At 48.7% G+C, this 24,783-nt stretch overlaps 1 protein-coding gene across 8 annotated transcripts in view; it reads right to left on the bottom strand.

Annotated features, from left to right (window-relative positions):
- Window positions 1–21,264, bottom strand: part of ADAP2 (ArfGAP with dual PH domains 2) — a 36,360-nt gene extending 15,096 nt beyond the window's left edge. For 2 of the 8 annotated variants that reach the window (XM_045044556.1, XM_023244220.2), the window contains exons 1-6: window positions 21,047–21,262; window positions 20,031–20,161; window positions 18,312–18,403; window positions 15,134–15,213; window positions 14,110–14,222; window positions 2,229–2,375 (exon numbers count right to left, since the gene is read on the bottom strand). In XM_045044556.1, coding sequence (XP_044900491.1) covers window positions 2,229–2,375; window positions 14,110–14,222; window positions 15,134–15,213; window positions 18,312–18,403; window positions 20,031–20,161; window positions 21,047–21,140 — 657 coding nt within the window. In that variant the 5' untranslated portion in view covers window positions 21,141–21,262. Of the gene's footprint in view, window positions 1–2,228; window positions 2,376–14,109; window positions 14,223–15,133; window positions 15,214–18,311; window positions 18,404–20,030; window positions 20,162–20,365; window positions 20,522–21,046 lie in introns of those variants that run through there. The other 6 variants (XM_023244215.2, XM_045044555.1, XM_023244219.2 and 3 more) reach the window with 6 other exon arrangements.
- Window positions 21,265–24,783: the final 3,519 nt, after the last annotated feature.

Genomic DNA, 24,783 nt, shown 5'->3' with positions numbered 1-24,783 from the left:
CTGCTCTCTCTGGCTCTCTCTCTCTCTCTCTCTCTCACACACACACCACAGTTCTTGACTCTAATCTCTCAGGAGGCCCAGCCAGATTTGTTGCCCTTAAAATAAACACCCTTGTATATTTCCCATTCATGCTCCCTTTAAGCTGATTTGAGTGTCCTCTTTTTCAACATATTCACATAATTTTTAAATAGAGACTCTTTCCTCTGGAATGCCTTTTTGACTGCCCCGCCCCCGAGACTGGGCCACTTACGTGCTTCCTGTGTGACCGAGCATGACTGACAGCCCATCAACACGGTATCAGCAGGTGCCTCTTTCCTCATCTGACTCCCTCCCCAGACCGAGATCCTTGAGGCCTGCCCACGGCTCTGCCCTGTTCACCACCACACTCTCTAAACCTACAGCAGTGCTTTGTATACTGCAAAGACCCAATAAGCATTCAAGGAAAGAGTGAACTCATGAATGAATAAGTGACAGAGATGTGAAATTGCCCGTAAGATTCTTAACCTTTTACAACTGTTACCATCATGTGCCAATAAATCATTAGCAGCGGTTAATGTTTGAAATGCATTTCACCGTACTGAAATGCTTTCACATTCATGGTTCATGGTCACTCAACCCTCAAAACCCCTCTGGGAGGCGGGTGTTCTGATCTATAAACGCAGATGGAGGAGGGGAAGGGATGTGCCCCAGTAACACAGCCCAGAGCGGAGGACCCAGGGCTCCAGTTTCTGATTCCGAACCCCTGTTCCTCAGACTGCGCCACTGGGAACTCTGCCCAAAGCGTGAAGACAGCGTCCCAGTGCTAGTGCCGCTTGGGAAGATCTAGCCCCTGAGTCAGGTTTCTGGCTCCTGCTGCCAAGGATTCTCCTTCCAGGAGGGCCACGTAGAGTGGTAAAATGGACTACAGGACCCAAGAACCATAGTCTGGGTTAATGTGCCCATGCCTCAGGGACATAGGGTGAAAACATTTCCAGGATTGTTTTGAGGATTAAGAAATGATGTATTGCACGGGGTGCCTGGGTGGCTCAGTCGGTTGAGCACCCGACTTCAGCTCAGGTCATGATCTCAGGGTTCGTGAGTTCGAGCCCCGCGTCGGGCTCTGTGCTGACAGCTCAGAGCCTGGAGCCTGCTTCAGATTCTGTGTCTCCCTCTCTCTCTGCCCCTCTCCTGCATGCACTCTGTCTCTCTCTCTCTCTCTCTCTCTCTCTCTCTCTCTCTCAAAAATCAATAAACACTAAAAAAATTTTTAAAAGAAAGAAAAAAGTGCTGTATTGTGGGGTGCCTGTCTGGCTCAGGCAGCACAGCATGTGACTCTTGATCTCGGGGTTGTGAATTCAAGCTTCACGTTGGGTGTGGAGGCTACTTAAGAAAAAAAAAATGAAGACATAAATGATGTATAGTGATAGCCGAGAACAGTGCCTGGCACAGAATTAACAGGTACTCACAAAATGTCAGACCTCACCTTTACCCCCACCTCCACTTAGCACATGACTCCCAAGTCACATGACTCTGCTCATTGTGACCCGGCTTATCCTCTTGGACCTGTACTATTGGCTTGGTCTTCTCTGACAGAAGCCGATTTTTTAAAAATGTTGATTTATCTTGAGAGAGAGAGGGAGAGAGAATCCCAGGGCAGGGGTAGATCCCACGAACTGTGAGATCATGACCTGAGCTGAAGTCAAGGCTCAGCCGCTTAACTGACTGAGCCGCCCAGGCGCCCCTGCTTTCTTAAACTTTAATGTGCTTAAGGATCACCTAGAGAGCCTGTTAAAATGCAATACCTAATTTAGTAGGTTCAGGTGGGCCTGAGACTCCCGTCTAACAAGCTCCCAGGTGATGCGAATGCTGTTAGTACAGGACCACAGGACCACCTGCTGAGAAGCAAGGCCTCTGCATTCACTGCCACCCGGTCTTCCATCCACTCCTGCTGTGTTCAGACTCCCTGCCTTATCTGGATTGGCCATCCCTGGGCATAGTTCCTCCTACCAACTGGACTCCCCTGAGTGGCTGTGTACTGTCCAGACACACCCACGGTACCTGCCGGGTGTCTCTCCCTAATCTCGCTCTGCCTTCCTCACACAGCCATCTCAGACCGGAAGGTGACAACAGACGAAGGCAAACTGGGGCAGCAAATCTCAAGAGCAGCTGAACAAGGGAGCTGCGGGGCGGGCCTGCAGAGTCCTGGGGTGCAGGCGGGAGGCTGGGGGTAGCCACACGGCTCAGCTCACCTTCCCACTTTCGTGGTACACGAACAGGTTCCTGATGTGGCCCTCTCTCCTGTAGGTGATCTGCAGCCCATGGGGGTTCCCTATCTTCTCTGTTTCAAAGGTGGCATTCAAGTCTCTGATGCTGATGACAGCTTTGGGGCCTTTACCCTGAAAGAGAGGAAGCAGGTGACATCTCACCACGTTCACCAAGGCCTTAATGCCAACAGATAACCAATCTGTAACTTTTCAGGGCTTTTAAATGTTCTTGCTCTAATATCAAGATGCACAGAGGTTCTACTGCTCCCTGCATTTAGGTCATCCCACCATTCCTACTCAATCAGATTGGCTTCGCCGAGCTGGAAAGGGGCTTAGACAGACTTGAACTTAGGACTTGTCAAATTTTTTAGCCACAGATTTTTTTCTGAAGCAGTTCCTCTATGGAAGCCAAACCAATAAAACAGATATACAGATGAAGGCAGGTGTGGGGGCCTTGGGGCACTCCCTCCCACGCTCCACTCTGTTGGCCTGGGTCTGGAACACAGGTTAAGCACTAACTGATACTAAGCAAGGAAAGGAAAAGAGTACTTTCGTTCGTAACTGATGAGAGAGGAAAATGACACAGGGGCGCCTAGGGTGGCTCAGTCGGTTAAGCACCCGACTTCGGCTCAGCTCATGATCTGGCAGTTCATGACTTCAAGTCCCCGTCAGACTCTGTGCTGACAGTGTGGAGCCTGGAGCCTGCTTCAGATTCTATGTCTCCCTTTCTCTCTGCCCCTCCCCTGCTTGCAATCTGTCTCTCTCGTGCGTGAAAACAAACAAACATTTAACAAAAGAAAAAAGAAAATGATACAAACCCTCTAGACCTGTGCCAGCCATTAACCACATGTGACTATTTAAATTAAGATTAAATAAAAATAAAACTTCAGTTCCTTATGCTTAGCCATTTCAAGTGCTCAAGTAGCCACGTGTGGCTAGCGACTAGGGTATTGGACGGGGCAGACATAGGACATTTCCATCACTGAACAATGTTCTGTTGGATAATCTTCTCTAGAGGGAAATTTGATCATATTTATTAAAATGTTCAGTATTTTGCCTTGAGTCACAGTTTCACATCTAAGAATCTATCCCAAGATAGTAATTGCATCACAATGCAAACATGTATCTCAAAAGATGTTTGTTGCTGTGTTTTTTAGAATAGTAATAACGGTGGTGGCAGTAGTAGAAGAAGAAGAAGAAAACCTATTATTTAAATATATATGAGGGATGGGGCGCCTGGGTGGCTCTGTTGGTTAAGCGTCCGACTTTGGCTCAGGTCATGATCTCCCAGTCTGTGGGTTCGAGCCCCGCTTCGGGCTCTGTGCTGATGGCTCAGAGCCTGGAGGCTGCTTCTGATTCTGTGTCTCCCCCTCTCTCTCCCCCTCCCCTGCTCATGCTCTGTCTCTCTCTGCCTCTCAAAAATAAATAAATGTCAAAAGAATTTAAATATACATGAGGGATAATGGATTAAATAAATAAATCATGGTACATTCATACAGTGAAATACCACCGAATTTTTATAGGATAATTTAGATCAATATTACTTATATGAAGAAACATCCATGATATCCATGGGTGAGAAACACCAAGTCCCAGAAAACAGGATGTATAGTAGGAACCTACTAATATAAGAAATTATACATACATACATACACACAAAAGTATATATACATTCCATATATATATATATGTATATAAATTTGAACATGCATAAAAATACAGAAATGTTTACACCAACACTCTCAACAATGGTTTTCTTGAAAGACTATTGGAAGACTTTCCTTTTTTTTTTTTTTTTAAAGCTTATTTATTTATTTTGAGAGAGACAGAGACAGTAGCAAGTCGGGAAGGGGCAGAGAGAGAGGGTGAGAGAGAGAATCCCAAGCAGGCTCTGCACTGGCTAGCACAGAGCCTAATGTGGGGCTCAAACTAACAAATCCGTGAGACCATGACCTGAGCCAAAACCAAGAGTCAGACGCTTAACCAACTGAGCCACCCAGGCGCCCCTGGAAGATTTTTTTTTTTTTTGAATATTTACTATTAGAAATACTAAAAACACAAAAAAGAGTATCTAATTTTGTGAATATTCTTCCTTTTTCTAAAAGAAGTATGATATTATGAATAAAGGCAAAAATCCCTTTCACCACTATTCACTCTATCCCATTCTCCTGTATTCCCCCCAGGCAATCACTGTCATGAGTCTGATGTTTATTCTTCTAGCTCACTTTTTATCTTTATTTATTTTGTAATTTTTTAATGTTTATTTATTTTTGAGGGAGAGAGAGAGAGAGAGAGAGAGAGAGAGAGCAAGTGGGGGAGGGGCAGAGAGAGACGGAGACACAGAATCCAAAGCAGGTTCCAGGCTCTGAGCTGCCAGCACAAAGCCGGATGTAGGGCTTGAACTCATGCTGTGAGATCATGATGACCTGGGCTGAAGTCAGACTCAACTGACTGAGTCACCCAGGCGCCACTAGCTATGTTTTTTATACTTTTACACACATCTACATATCTGTGAACATTACATAGTATTGTTTTCTGTGGTTTTAAGGTACATAAATGGTATCATACTATATGTATCATTCTAGATCTTGCTTTAGTCGCTCAGCATTATATTTTTGAGTTCTATTCATGTTGAGTTATACCCACCTAGTTTGCTCTTGTGAATGACCACACCAAAAGTTACCAGTCTATTTTCCTGTTCACAGATATTATTTCTGATTTTTTGCAATCATTAGTGATGTTGCAGTCAGCGTGTGTCCCTGGCACACATATGTGAGAGTTTCTCTAGGTCGCAGTATATATTTAAGAATGGAACTGTAGATCACAAGTGCATACATCTTTGACCTACTGGAAACTGCCAAATTATCCTGCTCACCGGCTCTCCACAGTGGTTGTACCAATATTTACTTCAATATAGAATCCGGAATAATAGAAATGAATAACACACTCAATAACAGAGGAGTGCTCCTTTCCCTACATCCCCACCAACACTTGACTGGCAGATTTAAATTTTTTGCCAATATGATGGCTATGAAATTGGATATCATTGCTAATTTTCATTTAATCAACTACACTGGGGTAGAATTTATAAATAATAAATGGCACTCATTTTAAGAATACAGCTTGATTTTTGACAAATGGATATACCCACATTAGCATCACCACAGTCAAATATAGAACATCATTATCACCCTAAGACTTCCCGCATCTCCCTTGGCAGTCAATTCCCACCCTACCTCAACCCCAGGCAATCACATACCCCTTTCTATCGACACAAAGTAGTTTAACCTGTTCCACAACTTCTTATAATGACATTATATAGTGCACACCCTTGCATAAGGTTTCTTTTGCTCAGGATAATTTATCTTAGATTCATCTACATTGTTGCATTTGTCCACAGTTTGTCTCTTCTTACTGCTCAGTGATATTCAGTCTATGGATATATTATAATTTGTTCATTCAGCTGTGGATGGACATTTGGGTTCGTTCCACGTTTTGGTGATTTTTTTAATGCATAAAGCATCTATGAATATTTGCGTACAAATGTTTTTTATGGACGTGTGTTTTTGTTCCTCTTCATTGAATACCTAGGAGTGGAATGGGTGGGTTATATGCTTATGTGTGTATCTACCTTCATTAAAAATTGCCAAATGGGGGCACCTGGGTGGCTCAGTCTGTTAAACATCCGACTTCGGCTCAGGTCACGATCTTGTCGTTTGTGGGTTCGAGCCCCGCGTCGGGCTCTGTGCTGACAGCTCAGAGCCTGGAGCCTGCTTCGGATTCTGTGTCTCCTTCTCTCTCTGCCCCTCCCCCACTTGTGCTCTGTCTGTCTCTCTCAAAAATAAATAAACCTTACCAAAAAAAACCCACAAAAAAACTGCCAAATGGTTTTCCCAAGTGGTTGTATCATTTCACAGTCCCACCAGGAATGTATGGGAGTTCTGATTTCTCCACATCCTTTCCAGGACATGGGGTGGTCAGCCCTTTTAACGCCAGCCATTCTGGTGAGTGTGTACTATATCTTATTATGGCTTTAACTTGCATTTCCCTGACTGCCAGAGAGATTGAGCATCTCTTATATTGACCATTTTGGCTTCCTTTACTGTGAACTGCCAGTCTATTTTCTTTACCTATTTTTCCAATGGGTTCTCCTTTTCTTTTTGCTTTGTAGGTTTTTTATTATTTTTTTAACGTTTATTTTTGAGAGAGAAAGAGAATGAGTGGGGGAGGGGCAGAGAGAGAGGGAGCCACAGAATCTGAAGCAGGCTCCAGGCTCTGAGCTCTCAGCACAGCTCAACCCCACAAACACGGGGCTCAAACCCACAAACCGCGAGATCATGACCTGAGCCGAAGTTGGACGCTCATCCAACTGAGCCACCTGGGCACCCCAACTTTGTACAGTTTTTTTTTTAATGTGTCCTGGGTATTACTATTTTATTATGTTGAGTTTCACTTTCTTTATATTTATTCTTTTGTATTACCCAAAATTTTTACATAAAAATGAATTACCTCTACAATTTAAAAACTTTCCCTCTGGGAGTGCCTAGGTAGTTCACTCGATTAAACTTCCCACTCTTGATATTGGCTCAGGTCGTGATCTCATGGTCATGAGATCAAGTCCCACATCGGGCTCTGCTCTGAGCGTGGAGCCTGCTTGGGATTCTCTCTCTCCCTCTCTCTCTGCCCCTCCCTTGCTCACATAATAAACAAACAAACAAACAAACCTTAAACAATTTCCCTTTGGGGAAAAGAAATAAAGAACAAAAGCAACTCATTCTGTTTTTAGACCGTTTTAGACTGAACTGGCTGAGGACTGGGAAACAGACCGTCTTTTGCTAGCCAAGGATGAGTCCCTCCTCGAGGCCAAATCACAGCAGCTGCTCCTAACTCTGCAGCTGCCTCTCCTCCTCCTGCCTTTTGCACCTACAACTTTTTTCAGTGCTTTACGTTGAAGACTGAGAAGAAATCCCGGACTCTCACTTGGAGGGTTAATACTCTTCACCCGCCCCACCATGTTTCACTTGGCCCCAGGCTGCAGTCACACTGGAGACCTGCTGGCATTGCTCTGGTCCATCTAGAAGAGCAACAGGGGCAATTTTTTTTTTTTTTTTCAATAAAAAGGCCTACATACAGGAAATGGAGACAGGTCATGGCTAAAGTGCTCAGAGCTTGTCCTTTTCTGCCCTTGTTGGCCACTCCTTCACATTCTCTGCTGGAAATGTCTCTTCCTTCTGCCCTCTAAATATTGGAGTGTCTCAGGACTCGGTGTGGTAAATAATCTCCAAAGATGGTCCTTACCAATTCTTTCCCTCCCAGTACGCACGCGCCATTATACCCATAAAGAGGGGGGAGTCTATATCCCCTTCCCTTGCATCAGTGCTGGCTGCTCAAGGTGCTTTGATTGACACAAGGTAGTTCCTGACCTAGCGTTTAAGAGGCCAAGCAGCACCCACCTGTGCTTGGGGGAGACCAGCTGCCATGTTGCAAGGAAGCTCAAGCCAGCCTCCTGAACGCGGAACCAGCACATGGAGAGACAGAGGCTACCTGCAGCCACGCACCAGACACATGAGCGAAGGCTTTCTGGGCCTTCTCACCCGGCGGTGCAGCAGGGTGAGTGAGCCGGCGGATGCACACATGGAGCACACCGCAGCAGCCAAGGCCTCCCCAATTCCCGACCCACAGGACTGAGAGAAATAATAACCTGATGTTTTAAGACACTGAGTTTTTGGTGGTTTGTCATTCAGCAACAAGTACTAAACTACTCAGTTGTAGGATTTCTGCTCTCACTCCTTTCCAGCGGTGACAACCCCCCCACCCCCCCCAAGAACATGCTTCTTGCAAAGAATCTCCTCCACCCATCCCCGGAAGAGAAGAGGGAGCGCAAGAAGAAGCCCCCTGGTGCAGAGCCCCAGCTCCCACTTCATGGACGTGCCGTGCCCGGGATGCTACAAAATCACCACCGTCTTTAGCCGTGGACAAACGGTGGTGTGGGTTGGCTGCCCCACTGCCCACCTACAGGACGACAAGCAAGACTTACAGGAGGATGGTCCCCCAACAGAAGCAGCACTAAAGCTCCCTGAATTAAGATGAGTGGGAAACTATCCCAGCAAACACATTTTTTTTGGGGGGGGGGGGGGATAGGAAACCAAAACAAAACCAAAAAACTTGAGTCCTTGGGCTTCTTTTGTCATCTACCCACACTCCCTACCCAGGTGATCCCAGCCAGTCCCATTGTTAAACCAGTCTCAGTGCTGGGGTGCCAGGGTGGCTCAGTCGGTTAAGTGTCTGACTCTTGGTTTCAGCTCGCGTCATGATCTCCCAGTGAGTTCAAGCCCTGCATCCAGCTCTGTGCTGACAGTGTGGAGCCTGTTTAGGATTCTCTCTCCCTCTCTCTCTGCTTCTCTTTCCCTTTCTCACTCAAAAATAAATAAACATTAAAAACAACAACAACAACACAGTCTCAGTGCTGAGGACTCCAGCTTCAGACTCTCCCCAAACTTCCAGACTCACATATCCAACTTCCTTCTCAATGTTTCCCCCTAGATGACTAATAAGCATCTCAAACCAAAAAAGCCTCCTGATCATCCCTTCAGGGAGCCAAGTCTTTGCCATCTCAGCAAATGGAAACTCTGTCCTTCTAGTTCTGTAGGGCAAAAAGCTGGGAACTACCCTGGATTCTCCTTACTTTCACACCTCACAGCCAATCAATCCGTAAATCCTGTTGGTTCTACTTCCAAGATCAGACCACCTCTGACCACCTCCTTCACCATTGGCCTGGTCTAATCCACCATTAGTCCTCATCTGATTTTTTTTTTAATTTATTTATTTTTATTTTCTTTAAGTAAACTCTGTGCCTAATGTGGGGCTCGAACTCACGACCCTGAGTTGACCCTACCAACTGAGCCAGGCACCCTGATTCCTCGCTTGATTATTGCAATAGCTTCCTAACTGCTTTCTCTCCTTCTACTCTTGCCCCCTCCCTGCCCCACCCTGAACCCAACAGTAGCCAGAATGCTCCTTTAAAAAGTTTAAGTCTGGGGGCGCCTGGGTGGCGCAGTCGGTTAAGCGTCCGACTTCAGCCAGGTCACGATCTCGCGCTCCGTGAGTTCGAGCCCCGCGTCAGGCTCTGGGCTGATGGCTCAGAGCCTGGAGCCTGTTTCCGATTCTGTGTCTCCCTCTCTCTCTGCCCCTCCCCCATTCATGCTCTGTCTCTCTCTGTCCCAAAAAAATAAAACGTTGAAAAAAAAAATTAAAAAAAAAATAAAAAGTTTAAGTCTGAAAAATAGGCCTACCCTATGACCCAGCAGTAGCACTGCTAGGAATTTACCCAAGGGATACAGGAGTACTGATGCATAGGGGCACTTGTACCCCAATGTTTATAGCAGCACTTTCAACAATAGCCAAATTATGGAAAGAGCCTAAATGTCCATCAACTGATGAATGGGTAAAGAAATTGTGGTTTATATACACAATGGAGTACTATGTGGCAATGAGAAAGAATGAAATATGGCCCTTTGTAGCAACATGGATGGAACTGGAGAGTGTGATGCTAAGTGAAATAAGCCATACAGAGAAGGACAGATACCATATGTTTTCACTCTTTTAAAAAATTTTTTTTTGCAACGTTTATTTATTTTTGGGACAGAGAGAGACAGAGCATGAACAGAGGAGGGGCAGAGAGAGAGGGAGACACAGAATTGGAAACAGGCTCCAGGCTCTGAGCCTCAGCCCAGAGCCCGACACGGGGCTTGAACTCACAGACCGCGAGATCGTGACCTGGCTGAAGTCGGACGCTTAACCGACTGCGCCACCCAGGCGCCCCATATGTTTTCACTCTTATGTGGATCCTGAGAAACTTAACAGAAACCCATGGGGGAAGGGAAGAAAAAAAAAAAAGAGGTTAGAGTGGGAGAGAGCCAAAGCATAGAGACTCTTAAAAACTGAGAACTAACTGAGCGTTGATGGGGGGTGGGTGATGGGTATTGAGGAGGGCACCTTTTGGGATGAGCACTGGGTGTTGTATGAAAACCAATTTGACAATAAATTTCATATGTTGGAAAAAAAAAAAAAAAGAACCAAAAAAAAAAAAAAAAGTTTAAGTCTGGGCGCCTGGCTGGCTCACTCGGTAAGAGCATGTGACTCTTGATCTTGGAGTTGTGGGTTTGAGCCCATCATTGAGTGTAGAGATTACTTAAAAATAAAATTTTGGCAGGGGTGGGGGTATGGAGGGGCCTGGGTGGTTCAGTCAGTTAAGCGTCCTTCTTCAGCCTAGGCCATGATCTCACTGTCTCAGATCTGAGCCCCGCATCAGGCTCTGTGCTGACAGCTCAGAACCTGAAGCCTGTCTCAGAGTCTGTGTCTTCCTCTCTCTCTCTGCCCCTCCCCCACTAGTGTTTTCTCTCTCTCTCTGTCTCAAAAATAAACATTTTTGGGAGGGGGGATGGGCTAAATGGGTAAGAGGCATTAAGGAATCTACTCCTGAAATCATTGTTGCACTATATGCTAACTTGGATGTAAATTAAAAAAAATAAAATAATACATAAATAAATATTTAAAAAATAAAATGAATAAATGAAATGAAAAAGAAGAAACTGTCCCTACAAAATGTTCACCCATCACAAGACTTTCATTCCCAAAAGGTAAAAAGTCTAAATCAAATTATATCACTTCTCTGCTCAAAACCTTCCTGTGGCTTCTCATCTCAGAGTAGAATCCAAAAAGCCTAACCTTTTTTGTAAATCATCTATCCAATATAGACCTCTATCTAGAATAAGGAACTATAAAAACTCAATAACAAAAAGCCACATAAGATAATTAAACTATAGGAAAAGGCTGTGAACGGACATTTCTACAAAGATGATGTACACATGGCCAATAAGCCCATGAAAAGACACCCAACATCATTAGCCACCAAGGAAACGTAAATCAAAATCACAATCAGATACTGTCTCAGACCCACCAAGGTGGCTACAGCAGAAAATGAGAAAACAGCGGAGCAACTGGAACCTTCACACATTGCTGGAAACTTCACAACATATGATGGTGCAGCGCCTTTGGAAAGCAGTGTGGCAGTTCCTTCAAATATTAAGTACAGAGTTACCATATGACCCAAGTATGTTCCATTTCTAGGTATAGACCCAGGAAAGATGGAAACAGATGTCTACATGAAAACTTGTATACCTATGTTTATTAGCAGCACTATTCACACTTGCCCAAAAAGTGAAAATGCAAATGTCCATCAACTAAGTGAACAGATGAAATAAGTATCCATGCAGTGGGCCAGCACTTGGCAATAAAAAGAAACAAAGTACTAATTCATGCTACAACATGAATGAACCTTAAAACTATATGCTAAATGGCTGGGGCGCCTGGGTGGCGCAGTCGGTTAAGCGTCCGGCTTCAGCCAGGTCACGGTCTCGCGGTCCGCGAGTTCGAGCCCCGCGTCAGGCTCTGGGCTGATGGCTCGGAGCCTGGAGCCTGTTTCCGATTCTGTGTCTCCCTCTCTCTCTGCCCCTCCCCCGTTCATGCTCTGTCTTTCTCTGTCCCAAAAATAAATAAACGTTGAAAACTATATGCTAAATGGCGCCTAGGTGGCTCAGTCGGTGAAGGCTCCGACTCTTGACTTTGGCGCAGGTCATGATCTCACAGTTGGTGGGTTTGAGCCCCGCGTAGGGCTCTGCATTAAAGGTGAGGAGCCCGCTTGGGATTCCTTCTGCATCTCTCTGCCCCCTCCCCTGCTCTCTCTCTCTCTCTTTCTCTCTCAAAATAAATAAACTTAAAGAAAAACATACGCTAAATGAAAGAGGTCTGTTACAAAAGACGACATATTCCACGTGTATGAAGGATCCGAAACAGGCAAATCTAGAGAGACAGGAAGTAGAGCAGTGGTCACCTGGGGCTGGGGGTCGAGTGGATAGAGGATTACAGCCAACGGGTTTGGGATTTCTTTTGGGGGTTATGAAAATGTTCTAGAATTGATTGTGGTGACAGTTGCACAACTCTCTGAATATACTAAAAGCCATGAATTGTATGCTTTAAATGGGCAAATTGCATAGTATGTGAATCTACATATATTTTTTAAATTCTTTATTTACTTTTGAAAGAGAGAGAAAGAGAGAGGGAGTGTAGAAGCAGGAGAGGGGCAGAGAGAGAGAGGAGGACAGAAGATCCCAAGCAGGCTCCATGCTGACACAGAGCAGAGCCCGACGTGGGGCTCGAATTCAGGAGCCGTGAGACCATGACCTGAGCTGAAGTTGGGCACTTAACCGACTGAGCCACCCAGGCGCCCAGTGAATTTATGTCTTGATAAAGCTGTTTCAAAAACAAAACAAAAACAAAAACAGAAAACAATCTTGAGTCTTACTAGGCCCTACAAGGTCCTCACCTGCATGGGTTCACCTCTTTCCATCCTTTTCTTTGCTCCCTCTGCACATTCCACTTTGGTTTCCTTGATGCCCTACGAATCCACCAACCACACACCCAACTCAGGCCAGGGCTGTGGCTTATGGTCGAGTAGTCTGTACACTAAACAAAAAGTCCCCGGCTTAAGGTGCAAGGGAGAACTGCAGTCTAGGCTCCGGGTTGTCTAGACTGGGGCCCCCGGGCTGCGCCGTCTCAGAGGAGCCATTTTCGAAAGTTTTTTTTTTTCAACGTTTTTTATTTATTTTTGGAACAGAGAGAGACAGAGCATGAACGGGGGAGGGGCAGAGAGAGAGGGAGACACAGGATCGGAAACAGGCTCCAGGCTCCGGGCCATCAGCCCAGAGCCTGACGCGGGGCTCGAACTCACGGACCGCGAGATCGTGACCCGGCTGAAGTCGGACGCTTAACCGACTGCGCCACCCAGGCGCCCCATGATTATTTCAAACTTAAATTCATTTAATCTACTGGGGACTCAAAAAGGAATCCAAAATGGCATATCAATTCTCTTGGTCTTTTGGGGGGGATTAATGTTCACAGGATAGTTGGATGTTGAATTCATTAATTTTTTTTAATTTTTTTTCAACGTTTTTATTTATTTTTGGGACAGAGAGAGACAGAGCATGAACGGGGGAGGGGCAGAGAGAGAGGGAGACACAGGATCAGAAACAGGCTCCAGGCTCCGAGCCATCAGCCCAGAGCCCTACGCGGGGCTCGAACTCACGGACCGCGAGATCGTGACCTGGCTGAAGTCGGACGCTTAACCGACTGCGCCACCCAGGCGCCCCTCAGAGGAGCCATTTTCTAACTGGCACGCGGTGTGAGTGCCAGCCATGGCCACGGCCGTATTCAGGGCTTCTGCACATCGTGTTCCCTCTACTTCTACTCTTTCCCCACATATGCACATGACTTGCTCACTTGTGTTCACTTCTCTGCTTAAATGTCATCAGAGGGGCCTTCCCCGACCACTGTGTGTTGCCAGTCAGGCTCTCGCCATCCTCTCTAACTCTTCGCCCTCTTTTATTACACTTCATAGCGCCTCCTACCACCTCATATGTCATATATCGATGTACGTTTTGGTTTACCACCTGTCTCCTTCCACTAGAATGAAAGCCCCGTGAGAACAGCAGCTTCGTTTAGTTCGCTGCTGTGTTTCCCCAGTGCTTGCAATTATGCCTAGTATATAGCAGGTGCTCACTAAATAAATTCTCGAGTGCATGAATAGGTGAAGTAAATTCAAGTGATCATCCAAGGCTTAATCCGATTTGAAGCGAAGAGAAGGTGTGTTTTTTTGTGGACTCTATGAGTTGCATCACCAAGGAAGAGCGGCAGAATGTGGTGCTGAAGGCTTAGCCATAAGGCTCAGCACCATTGATTTAAATGCAGCCTCCGGGGGGGTGGGAGCCAGGGCTCAGGGAGGGGAGCCCTCGCCGGTCTGGCCTCTTACCTCTTCTTTAGTATAGTATTTCAGGAGGCCTTCTCTTGCCAGGAGAACAAACTTCCTTCTCAGGAACTGCGCATTGTCTCTTCCCCGCTTCCACAAGAACCCTTCTCGGTTACCTTGGCCGCCAAAGACGAGAAAGAGTGAACACCTACATCCTCAAGATTCTACCTCCTTAAGGGGAGAACGAACGCTCCACCCCGTGCTAAAAACCTCTGAAATCTAACTTAGCTCTATCAGCTGCAGCACGCAGGGTTCCCTCTGGAGCCAAATTCGCAATGTCTTATGATTTTGGTTGGGCTCCCCCCACTAACTTCCTTCTTTGGCTGTTTCACAAGACAGAGTAAGCCCTTAAGGAGCCTAAGTCCTGAGAAACGGGATGATTCTGAAAGACGCCCATATGGTCCTGCCCGGCTTCACGTTGACATCGGCCTAATGAAACTCTCCAGAGGCCGGAAATAATGAGTGACCTCCAGGCACCCGCTGGCCGAAGAATACCGCGTGCTCCTGGTGGCTAGGAGCGCTGACACAGGCTGCTGCTGGGTCCTCACAGTGGTTTTGTGCACTTTGTACTCTGGGTCGGTGTCAGCTTGGACTCAGAGCAGCTGGGCAGCAACCGCCAGGGGTCGAGGGCCAGCGATGAGGTCGTGCCCCACACAAAGGTGGAAAGGGAGGCTGAAATCCCTCTCGTGTGCCTGCCCGAGCCTCGTGCCGCAGCAGGGGCTACCCTCACCGGGAGCAGGGGTGCCTTTTTCTAATTACTCTGCCCAGCGGGTGAGTCTTCCTGCAATTTTATACTAAGACTCTATACACACTTGTGGCCCTGCGGGGACCTGAGATAAAAATGCTTCTCAACCACTCAGACCATAAAACCCCACCAGCTGACATGTTGCTGTTTCAGAGGCAGAGGAACCCACACCTTGGCCTCTGTGGCCAGAGTGAGGCCGGCAGATATCTCCTGATTAGGCCCTGATATTCAGACACTCTATTCTCCAGGACTCATTAGAACGCAGACCACAAAAGAACTTACCTGGGGGTGAGATGGTTTTCCCATCGGCCATGAATTCCTGTCTTTCATACTTAGCTCGAATCCACTGTTCCTTTAAGACCCTAAAAAGAGAGAGCCCTTGGTCAACTGTGTCTGGTGCATCCTCTTACCACAGGGTGGGAGCACCACAGCAACTGTCTGCTCAGACTACCCAGGGCTTCTCAGCCTTGTTACTGTTACACTTGGGGCTAATTCTTTGTTGTGGGAGAGGGGGGAGCATCCTGTGTTCTGTAGCCGGTTTAGCAGCATTTCTGGCCTCTATCCCCTAGAGGCCAATAGTCCCCCACCCCTAGTTAGGACACCCCAAAATGTCTTTAGATACTTCCAGTGTCTCCTGAGGAAAAAGATTTCCCCCAAGGGGCTCTATGAAAACCACTGGGCTATTCCAACCCCAGCCCAGCCCTCTAGGTCAACCGGCTCCCCGGGACCATCTACACTGCCACCCCCCACTGCATGCTCATAAGCTGACGCCAGGGGAGTCCATGAACCTCTTCCTGTGGCTTTCCCACAAAGTCTGGGCATGCCACACTGGACAGAGCAGTGACATAGGGGTCCAACCACCTGGGACCTCATCCTCTACGATTTATCCGTTGTGTGACCAACAGCAAGTTACTTAACTTCTCTGAACTTGGGGTCCAACCACCTGGGACCTCATCCTCCTCTACGATTTATCCGTTGTGTGACCAACAGCAAGTTACTTAACTTCTCTGAACTTGGGAATATGTCAATAATATTATACCTACCTACCCCTCAGGGTCCAGGAGGGGTTTAAATGTATATAAAAGGGCCTAGTACCACGATCAGCACATAGTAGGAGTTTAATGTTAGCTTAATCAGATATTGTCCTCCATGAACCCTGCAGGAAACTTATTTCAACTGTTGGGTTCCCTCTTGCCTCTTCCAGGGAAATGTTCCAAGGTTTACTTCCAAGACACTGGGAATGACCTAGAGCTGGGTCCTTGGCCTGAACTGGCCAATCAGAGCTCTGCCCTGGGCCGTGTGGAGCAAAACCAAGAGAGGGATAGATTGGAAGCCCTCTCTGGGTCAGGCTGAGAGCTGGGGCCGGGGACCGGGAAGTGGCCTTGTTCCCAGCTCTATGAAAAAAGCCTGGCTGAGGAAAAGGTGCAGGAATGAGAGCCAGACAGAGTAGGAGAGGCCTGACAGCGTTCGAGCCCCTGGCTTGTCCTTCCTGAGGGTGGCTCCACCTGTGTCCCTCCTACAGTCTGATTCCCAGAACCCATAAAATCCCCTCATGCCTAAGCTGGTTTAAACTGGGTTTCTGTCACTTACCACCAAGAGTCCTACCTAATGCACAGCCCTCACACCCAGCACGTTGAGGAGAGTCACCAAACCCACCATGGAATCCTGAGTGACAGGATCAGAGCCGGGAGAGGGAACGGAGACTGAGACCCCAGGCCTGGTCCTAGAGGTGGGAAACTTCGAGGACCTTTAGAATTACAGGGAGGAGGCCGTGAGTGTTCTGCTAAAAGCGGGTAAGGTACAGGGCTGTGGTTAAAGTCGCAGCAAGTAGTATCTGTAGTGCTGGCAGAAAGCTGAGCACATAGTAGGTGTTCATCAAATGCCTGTTCCTTTCTCTTTGCAGCAAAGGGCTGAGTGGCAGCAGTGAGGCAAGGTGAGCCAGACCCTCTTGAGTTAAGCCTGGCACATCCCTCAGCTGGCCCAGGGACCAGACAGCATTCCGAAGAAACGGGTTAAAACTAGCCTGTCATGTGGCCTGTGAGACATTTTACACAAATTATCTCATTTAATCTCTACCACCATGCCATGATATGGGCATCATTATCTACATTTCACAGATGATGATGCCATGATTCAGAGAAGTTGGGTAACTTGTCCACCTTTTCACAGCTACAGAGTGGTAGAGTCAGGAAACAATACTGGGATCTTCTGAGTGCAATACTGTGCCTCCCCTGCCACTCCATGCTGCATCAGTAGCCCCTGGGTTGCTTAAATATTGGGAAATGGCAGGGTACTAAGTACAGTTGCACAGTTGGTGCACTGGCCAAGAGCTTCCTGCTGACACTAGAAGACAATGGTGGCTGAAATACAGCCTGCTCTCTGCAAGCCATAGCCCCCATGAGCTATATCTGCCCAAAAGGTACCTTCTTCACATTTATACTGGGGGTGGGGGTGGGGGTGGGGCGCTGCCTAGCAACCCTGGCAGTGAGGCTGAGTCCCTGGGAGGGAGGCTAAGCCTCAGGCAGTCAGTCCTGCAGAGGCTGAAGTCACACTGACCCCTCACGTGTAGGGACCTGAAACCTCGTGATGCTTCACAGCTTCCCGCCCTTATATTGAATTTCCCCAGTGCCATGGTACCCAACAGCAGGCCCTGGTGTCAGATGGGCTAGTCAGTCCCAGTTCTGTCTCTATGAGCCTCAGGTACTTCATCTGTATCATGGAGATCAAGACAGTGTTGTCTCAGAGTTGTTGAATTAAACAAATTCATGCCCATAAGCATTTAGCACAGGTACCTAGGTAAAGCTCAATGAATATTAGTGGCTACTCTTATTTATATGGTTACTACTTAGGGACCTGGGGCCAGACAGCTGAGTTGCAGCTATGCTGAGGCCTGTGGGACAGCCTTGGGCACAACACTCCATAGGAAGTAGCTGGAACACATTTGCTCTACTAAAATACCAGCGTTTTTCTTCTCTATCAAGTTAGCCACCACCAGTAGGCTAGGACAACATCAGAGGCAAAGGAATCACAGAGAAAATGCCCTATTTCACAGCTTGGAAACTGAGTCCCAGACAGTGAAGTGACAATCCACGCAATAAAGACAGAGAGGGAACTAGACCACATCTACGTGTTCTCCATGACAGTACCAAATGTCTTTCTGGATCCACCAGGTCCATAGAAAAGACCACCACAGGGGCGCCTAGGTGGCTCAGTCAGTTAAGCGTCCGACTTCGGCTCAGGTCATGATCTCACGGTTTGTGAGTTCGAGGCCCGTGTTAGGTTCTCTGCGGTCAGAGCGGAGCCTGCTTTGGACCCTCTGTCCCCCTTTCTCTCTGCCCCTCCCCCTGCTTTCTCTCTCTCTCAGATATAGGCATTAAAAATTTTTTTAAGAAAAGAAAAGACCACCGCAGACAAATGGAATAGGGGTGGGGGAGGTGAGACTGAGAAATCACCCACTCACAGACAGTCGTTGGCCTGGGGGATATAGTAGAAAGCAGGGACTCTGGCTTCATACTTGGCCTTCACACGGAGGTTCCCGTTGTGGGTCATAAACTGCAAAACAGCAGCAAGTTGGGGTAATATTAGAACATGAAAAAATGTGAAATGAAACCATGGTCTACCCAGAAGGCCACTCTTCCCACTGGCTCCTAGACCCAGTCAGGAGACACTCCTACTTGGGGTCTGACGCACCCCAGGCTTGGTCATTCATGCTGCTGGGAAGCCCCAGGCCAGAACACTGAGGTGCAGTAACAACCACGCCTCACGCTGGCAGAGAACTTCACAGTTCTTACCCATTACTTCATTCCATCCCCTCAACAATTTTAATACCGCCATCCTCATTTTAAAGGTGAGGCAACTGGGGCTCAGAGAGGTTAGGTGACTTACTCAAGGTGGCACAGCTAGAAAGTGGAGAGCTAGGATTTGAACCCAAACCTGTCCAACTCCAAAGCACATGTACTTTGTCCCACCCCCTCCACAGATGGCCAGGACCACCAGCACCAGTCCCGGCAAGCCTGCAGCGGATAGACATAGCTGGAGGATGGAAGAAGTCAGAGGTGGCGCCACTGAGTACTTAAGTCAGGGTGATCACTGGGGTCCTATGACACCCGAGGTACCCAGAGGCAGAATTGCCAAGAGTGGCCCTGGCCAAGAGTTAGCACTCAGTAACAGAGGTGGCATATCTGGGGTTAGGGCCCATGTGGGAAGAGACATCAGGTTGCTAATTCACATCCTGTGAGCAGAGTGAACCCTTCTCCCCTCCCCTGGGGCTGCTGGGCTGTGACCCAGGATTTGCATGGGCTTTGGACCCCAACAGAGCAGATTTCACATTCCAGCTGTTCCGTTTATTCACTGAGTGACCCCTGGGCGATACTTAACCCTGTGAGCTTCAGGGATTTCAACTGCAAAAATGAAGAAAGTTTAACAGGGGGGTTGTAAGGACAAAGAAACAACCTTCAGGTCTATGTGCTGGTTACTGGTTTCCTGTCTTTCCCCTGCACTAGAAGGGTGTAAGCTCCCCGTGGGACGAGACTTTATCTCATTCATTGTTCTTTCCTTAATACCCAGCACCTAGTAAGCTTACAGTAACTATGTGTCCAACGAATAAGGCATCTACCACAGGGCCCGGCACAGAGTGGGCTCTCTGTAAACATGGGCCTGCTCCTCCAATAGTCCTTGAAATAAATCCTCAGCCAACCAGTACAGTTTAGAACTGCTTGTTCTCTGAAGGTCTTCTGGCCAAAAACGGTATAGTCATCCAGATTGCATCCATTTGCATAGGTCAGGAGAGCAAAATGGTGCCCTTCCTGGTTATGGGGGCCGGAAGGGGGACTGCAGACCATGATCAGTATACTGTTCCAGTCCAAGACTTCAGCTAATGATAACAGCAGCTGTTACTTGACTATTTATTTTGTAGGCATTGAGCCTACATTTAATCCTTATGGCAACCGGGGGAAGGGGTAGTGGTATCCTTACAATACAGATGTGGAAACTGAGGGAAATAACAAGCTCAGGGCCTTGAACTCGGGGCCTCTGTCTAGGCAGGCACTCTGACAGGCTGTGTTTTCTCTTGCTAGTTCTTGCTCCTCTCTGGAACTCAGTTTCCTGCTCTGGACGCCCTACCCACCGCCTCCACCCCGGTTCTGCGGTTCCAAGGCTGTCCACGCGCGCCCCTCGCTACCTCCACGGTACTGTCATCCCAGAAGTCAAGTCTCACGGATTTAACTCTGCTGATGTCTGGGAAGTTGCGGTGGACGCCGGAGCAATTCAGACAGATGAAGATGCCCAGCTTGTAGGAGGCCCAGTCAGGATCTGCGGGGCAAAGAGGGTAGAAGGGGAGTTGTATGGTGAGCTAGGCACGGAGACCAGGGCTGGGCTGGGGGTGCTGGGAGAGGCGGGCTTGGCGGTTAGAATTCATGCGGCGGTGCCCAGCGCTGCCCAGGCTCGGAAACCTTTCTCTCTCGGTTCCCACCCCCCCCCCACCCCACCTTGTTAACTAAGATACCCGCATGCTACCTTCTGGTCAGCCCACCCGCCAAGGCACGGCGGCGACCAGGATGATCCTGGAAGGAGTGTAGGGATGCGGGGCGAGAAGTTACGGCGAGCACGAAGTGGAAGTGACAAGACTCCGGGGAACCGAGAGGAGAGCGCGGAGGGAGGGGCCGACCCCGGGACGCCAAGCTGGGGAGCTGCAGGTGGGGAAGTGCGCCGCAGGGCCCCTGGACGTCCGCAGGGTCCGCGCGCCGCGCGACAGGAACGTGGGAGGACCCGGGGCGTCCGGGGGCAGGGAAGGGGTCACTGGAAGGTCAGGAGCTGTGGGCCTGGACCCCTCGGTGTGGGGGATGTTTGGGTCCGAGAGCGTGGGAGGTGACCAGGTCCGGATGAAGACGTCAGGGACTGAGGTCTGGGGGGGGGGGGAAGGGGGGGTGTCTGGCTGGGAGGCGATCGAGACGGTCAGGGCATCCGGGTCCGGGTCTAGTGTAGGGGTCCAGAGTGGGGAGGTCAGGGGATCTGGGTTCGGGTGGGCGCCGCATCGGATGTGGAGAGCTCGGCCAGGGGCGCGGGTCGGAGATTCGCGGGCTGGGTGCGAAGGTGTCAGAAGGGTCACGCCCGAGTCCGGCGGGCGCCCGGGACGGGACCGGGTCTGGAAGGAGGGGAGGAGGGCAGGGGTCCTGCTCCGGGCCGCCGCGCCCTTACCCGCCGCCCCGCAGTCGGCACAGTGAGAGTTGCCGGTGCCCGCCGCCTGCACCAACTCCAGCAGCCGCTTCTTGTTGCGCTCGCGGTCGCCCATGGCCGGCCCGGTGGGCTCAGCGGGGCTCAGCCCGGCGTTCCCCCGGCTGGCGGCCGCCCATGGCGCTGCGCTCGCGCCGGCAGGTGGAAAGGGACTCAGCCCCTGCGCCTCCCGCGCGCCCCCGCCGCCGCCAGCCAGCCAGCCCCGCCCCTCCGGCCCTTCGGCTCCGCCCCTGGCGCGTGCCGGCGGCCCCATCTCCCGCCACTCTGCGCCCAGCTGGAGCCCGTCCCGCGGGGAGGGACCCGAGTGCGGGCCTGGGAGACCCTCACGCTGGCTGGCCCAAAAGCAAAAACCCGTCGGCCGCTTGCTAGCTGCGGGACTGTGGACATCCCAGTCGACCTCTCTGGCCTCAGTTTCCACCTCTGTAAAAGGGGAATAAGGGCATGTCTGTGTCTCTGGGCTCCGTGGAAAATTAGACAGGATCTAACTTCCGTTAAAGCTTTCTACTGATGTAGCGCTTACATCTACTTAGAGACCTCCCCGGGAAGCCCTCCTCAATACCCAGCCTAGAGCAATCTCTCCAGCTTCTGGTCCTGCTAGAACCCTGTTACAGGATCCGTCCATCCCTTTGGCCCTGAGCATTTTCTATCTACGCTGCATCGGTTATTTATGTATTTATTTATATTAATCCCTCCCACAGCTCCAATACACACGTGGCCTCGCTGGATAGTTTGACGTCAGCAGATTTATTTCTGTATCCCACATAATTCCTAGAAACAGCACCTGCACATTTTTAGAAGTCCAATAGTTGCATGACCGTGTTCACCAGGAAGCGTGGTTTCACCAACGCGGACTCAACTAGGCACTTTTATCTGTGAGGTTCCATCGCTGTGAGGTGTGGGCAGGGTTCAGGTGGTTTGGAATCTGGGAATCCCTCCCCCATCCCTGGCCCTCATTGATCCCTTTCTCTGTGGTCCCGAGGTGCCTGGGAAGGCACACGCTGCTCACGCTTGTCCTCGCCTCCATAGGTAAACACCCATCTGTCATATGCATATAGCTTAATGCCAAGGATGTTCCATTTTCATCCTGATCGTTGCAGCCGAAGTTCTAGCTGACCCTCCTGTATCCCCAGTTCAACATACGTGCATATATACATGTGGATACATAGGGCAGCATGGTATCATGGAATGAATCCAAGAACACAGGTTTTGAATCTTGGCTCCACCCCTTACCAGCTCGGTGGCCTTGGGCATATTCCTTCACTTCTCTGAGCCTTGTACTCCTCCTCTGGAAAATGAGGATTTGGGAAGACCCACTTAATAGGGTCACTGAGATGTGCCAGTGGGTGCGTGGCACATAGAACTCTCAGAACACAGTGGCTCCCGTGCTTTCCCTGTCCCTCTCTGGTCAGCTCGTGGGATCATCATGTGGAATGCTGTGTGTCATTTCCCATTTTCCACAGGGCAGAGGAGGTCAAGCCTCCATGCCTGGGAGGAGAGGGACATTACCAAAAATAACCAGCCAGGAGGGTCTTGACTGGGGGGGGGGGGGTGGTGAGACCTAGCCCAGGGGCAGCTCCAGAGGAGCCAGAGAGAGCCCAGAGGGGGTCAGAGGGCATGGGGCTGTTTACCAAACAGGCTGAAAGATGATTCATTTCCGCTGCTTAAGATGAAAAAAGAGACAGAAATAAATCTCCCAAGAGATAGATGGGAAAGGCAACCTAAGATAGGAAGGCAAGACGAGGGGGGAGGTAGGGGGGCAAAGACAGGACAGGGCAAGGACATCATTTCTCTGCTGCCCAGTGCCAAGGCAACACCCCAAGCCCTCCTAGATTATGCACCTTTGAATATTCCTTCCCCACAACACCAGGAAAAACACAGCATCTCCTTCCTGGTGAGGAGCCAGAGATTGAGAGATTCCTTTTGTTTGCCCTCTACCTGTCCTTATTTCTGGAGGTTTCCATTTACAGAATTCCAAGCCTTAAGGTCTTCAGACACTAAATAAATATTAAAAAAAAAAAAAAAAAAGGTACTATTGTATTTTGTTTGTAATGGGTTTCTTTTATGGGGCAAGGTTAAGGCGATAATACTAATTAAGAATTATTGATTGTTTAAAGAGAGTTTCACACCATTTGGTCACATTTGAGTTCCATGACTGCCCTGAGGGCAGTGGGTTATCTATCCTCAGAGGAGTTAAGTTACCCAGGGTCAAAGAGCCAAAGGGACCGAATGGAGGTCAAAATAGAGGCCTCCTGGTTCAGCCCAGGTTCTGTCACCAAATCCCACAGGTCAACCCTGCCCTCTTTCGTCTGGGTTTTTGGTTTGTTTTTTTTTCACTTTTCAAAAAATTGAAGTAAAATCTCTATAACGTAAAATCGGCCCCTTTAGCCATTTTTAAGTGTACGATTTAGTGGCATTGAATACATTCACGATGCCACGCAACTATCACAACTGTTTCCACAACTATTTCATCACCACAAACAGAAATGCTACAGCCCACTCCGTGGGCATGGGACATGATCAGGGTTCAGCTCGGGCCTGTGTTCGGGAACCAGAGGCTGCTCTTAAGGGAAGAAGATAACTGTGCCAAAGGCTGTCGTGACTGGGATCAGGGGCCAGGCTGTGAGGGGCAGGGTGGGCTGAGGCAGCCTTCTTCGTGGGCTCAGTCCGTAGCAGCTGCAGAGGTGAGGGGGCAGTTCAGGCCCTGGGACCGAGTGTCCTCTGTAAACAAAGCTCCCAGGGTCCGCCAAGCACAAACATCAAGCCCTGCTCTCAGGGTCACTGTCTGTGGAGCTGAGTCCAGCCACCGCAGGGGTTGGAAGAAAGCTTTCAACCACATTCCCAGCCCTGGACTTGGCTCCAGATCCCTGGGGAATGGATCGCAACCCCTTTGAAAATTTAAATAATTATGTTTACTAGATAGTTTTTTTGAACTCTAATTACAGGAAATTTGGAAAATACAATAAAGAAGGAAGAAAACGCCACCTACAATTATGACCACCATTTATTCAGAGATGAATGTATGTCAGACATTATTGCATTTAATCTTAAATACAACCCTGAAGTCTGAACTATTTTTATGTCCATTTTATAGTCGAGGCAACGTAGGCCCCAGACAAAGTAAATTAACTACTCAGGTTACACAACTGAGATGATGCATACTGGATGGTACATAGTATTGGAGCTGGGATTTGAATCCAAGTCTGCCTTGGACCCCTTTCATCAATATATTTGGTTGATGGTATGAAGTAGACTTACAAAAGTTGGGGTGCCTGTTTGGCTCAGTTGTGTGAGCATCCCACTCTTGATTTCGGCTCCGGTCACGATCTCATCGTTGGTGAGATGGAGTCCCTCATTGGCATGGAGCTGCTTGGGATTCTCTCTCTCCCTCTCTCCCCTTCCTCTCTGCCCCTCCCCCTTCCAGCTCCGACCCCTACCCCCCCCCCCCCGCCACACCCCACAACCAGGGCACATGTGCGCTCTCTCTCTCTCTAAAATAAATAAGTAAACTTTAAAAAAAAAAGTACGGCATGCAGTTCAACCTAATATTATCCTTTCAATTGTCCTACTATCAGTCTTTATTAACATTTTCCTAGATTTTCTTCTGGACTTCCATACATTTTTTTATATATCATTGGGATCATATTTTTTCATATAATTTTTTTTCTTTTACTTTCTTCACATAACGTCCCTTATCATATTGT

This window comes from Felis catus, chromosome E1 (genome assembly GCF_018350175.1).
Source record: "Felis catus isolate Fca126 chromosome E1, F.catus_Fca126_mat1.0, whole genome shotgun sequence".
In the NCBI taxonomy this organism is placed as follows: Eukaryota; Metazoa; Chordata; class Mammalia; order Carnivora; family Felidae; genus Felis; species Felis catus.
This window is presented reverse-complemented; position numbering and strand designations above follow the sequence as displayed.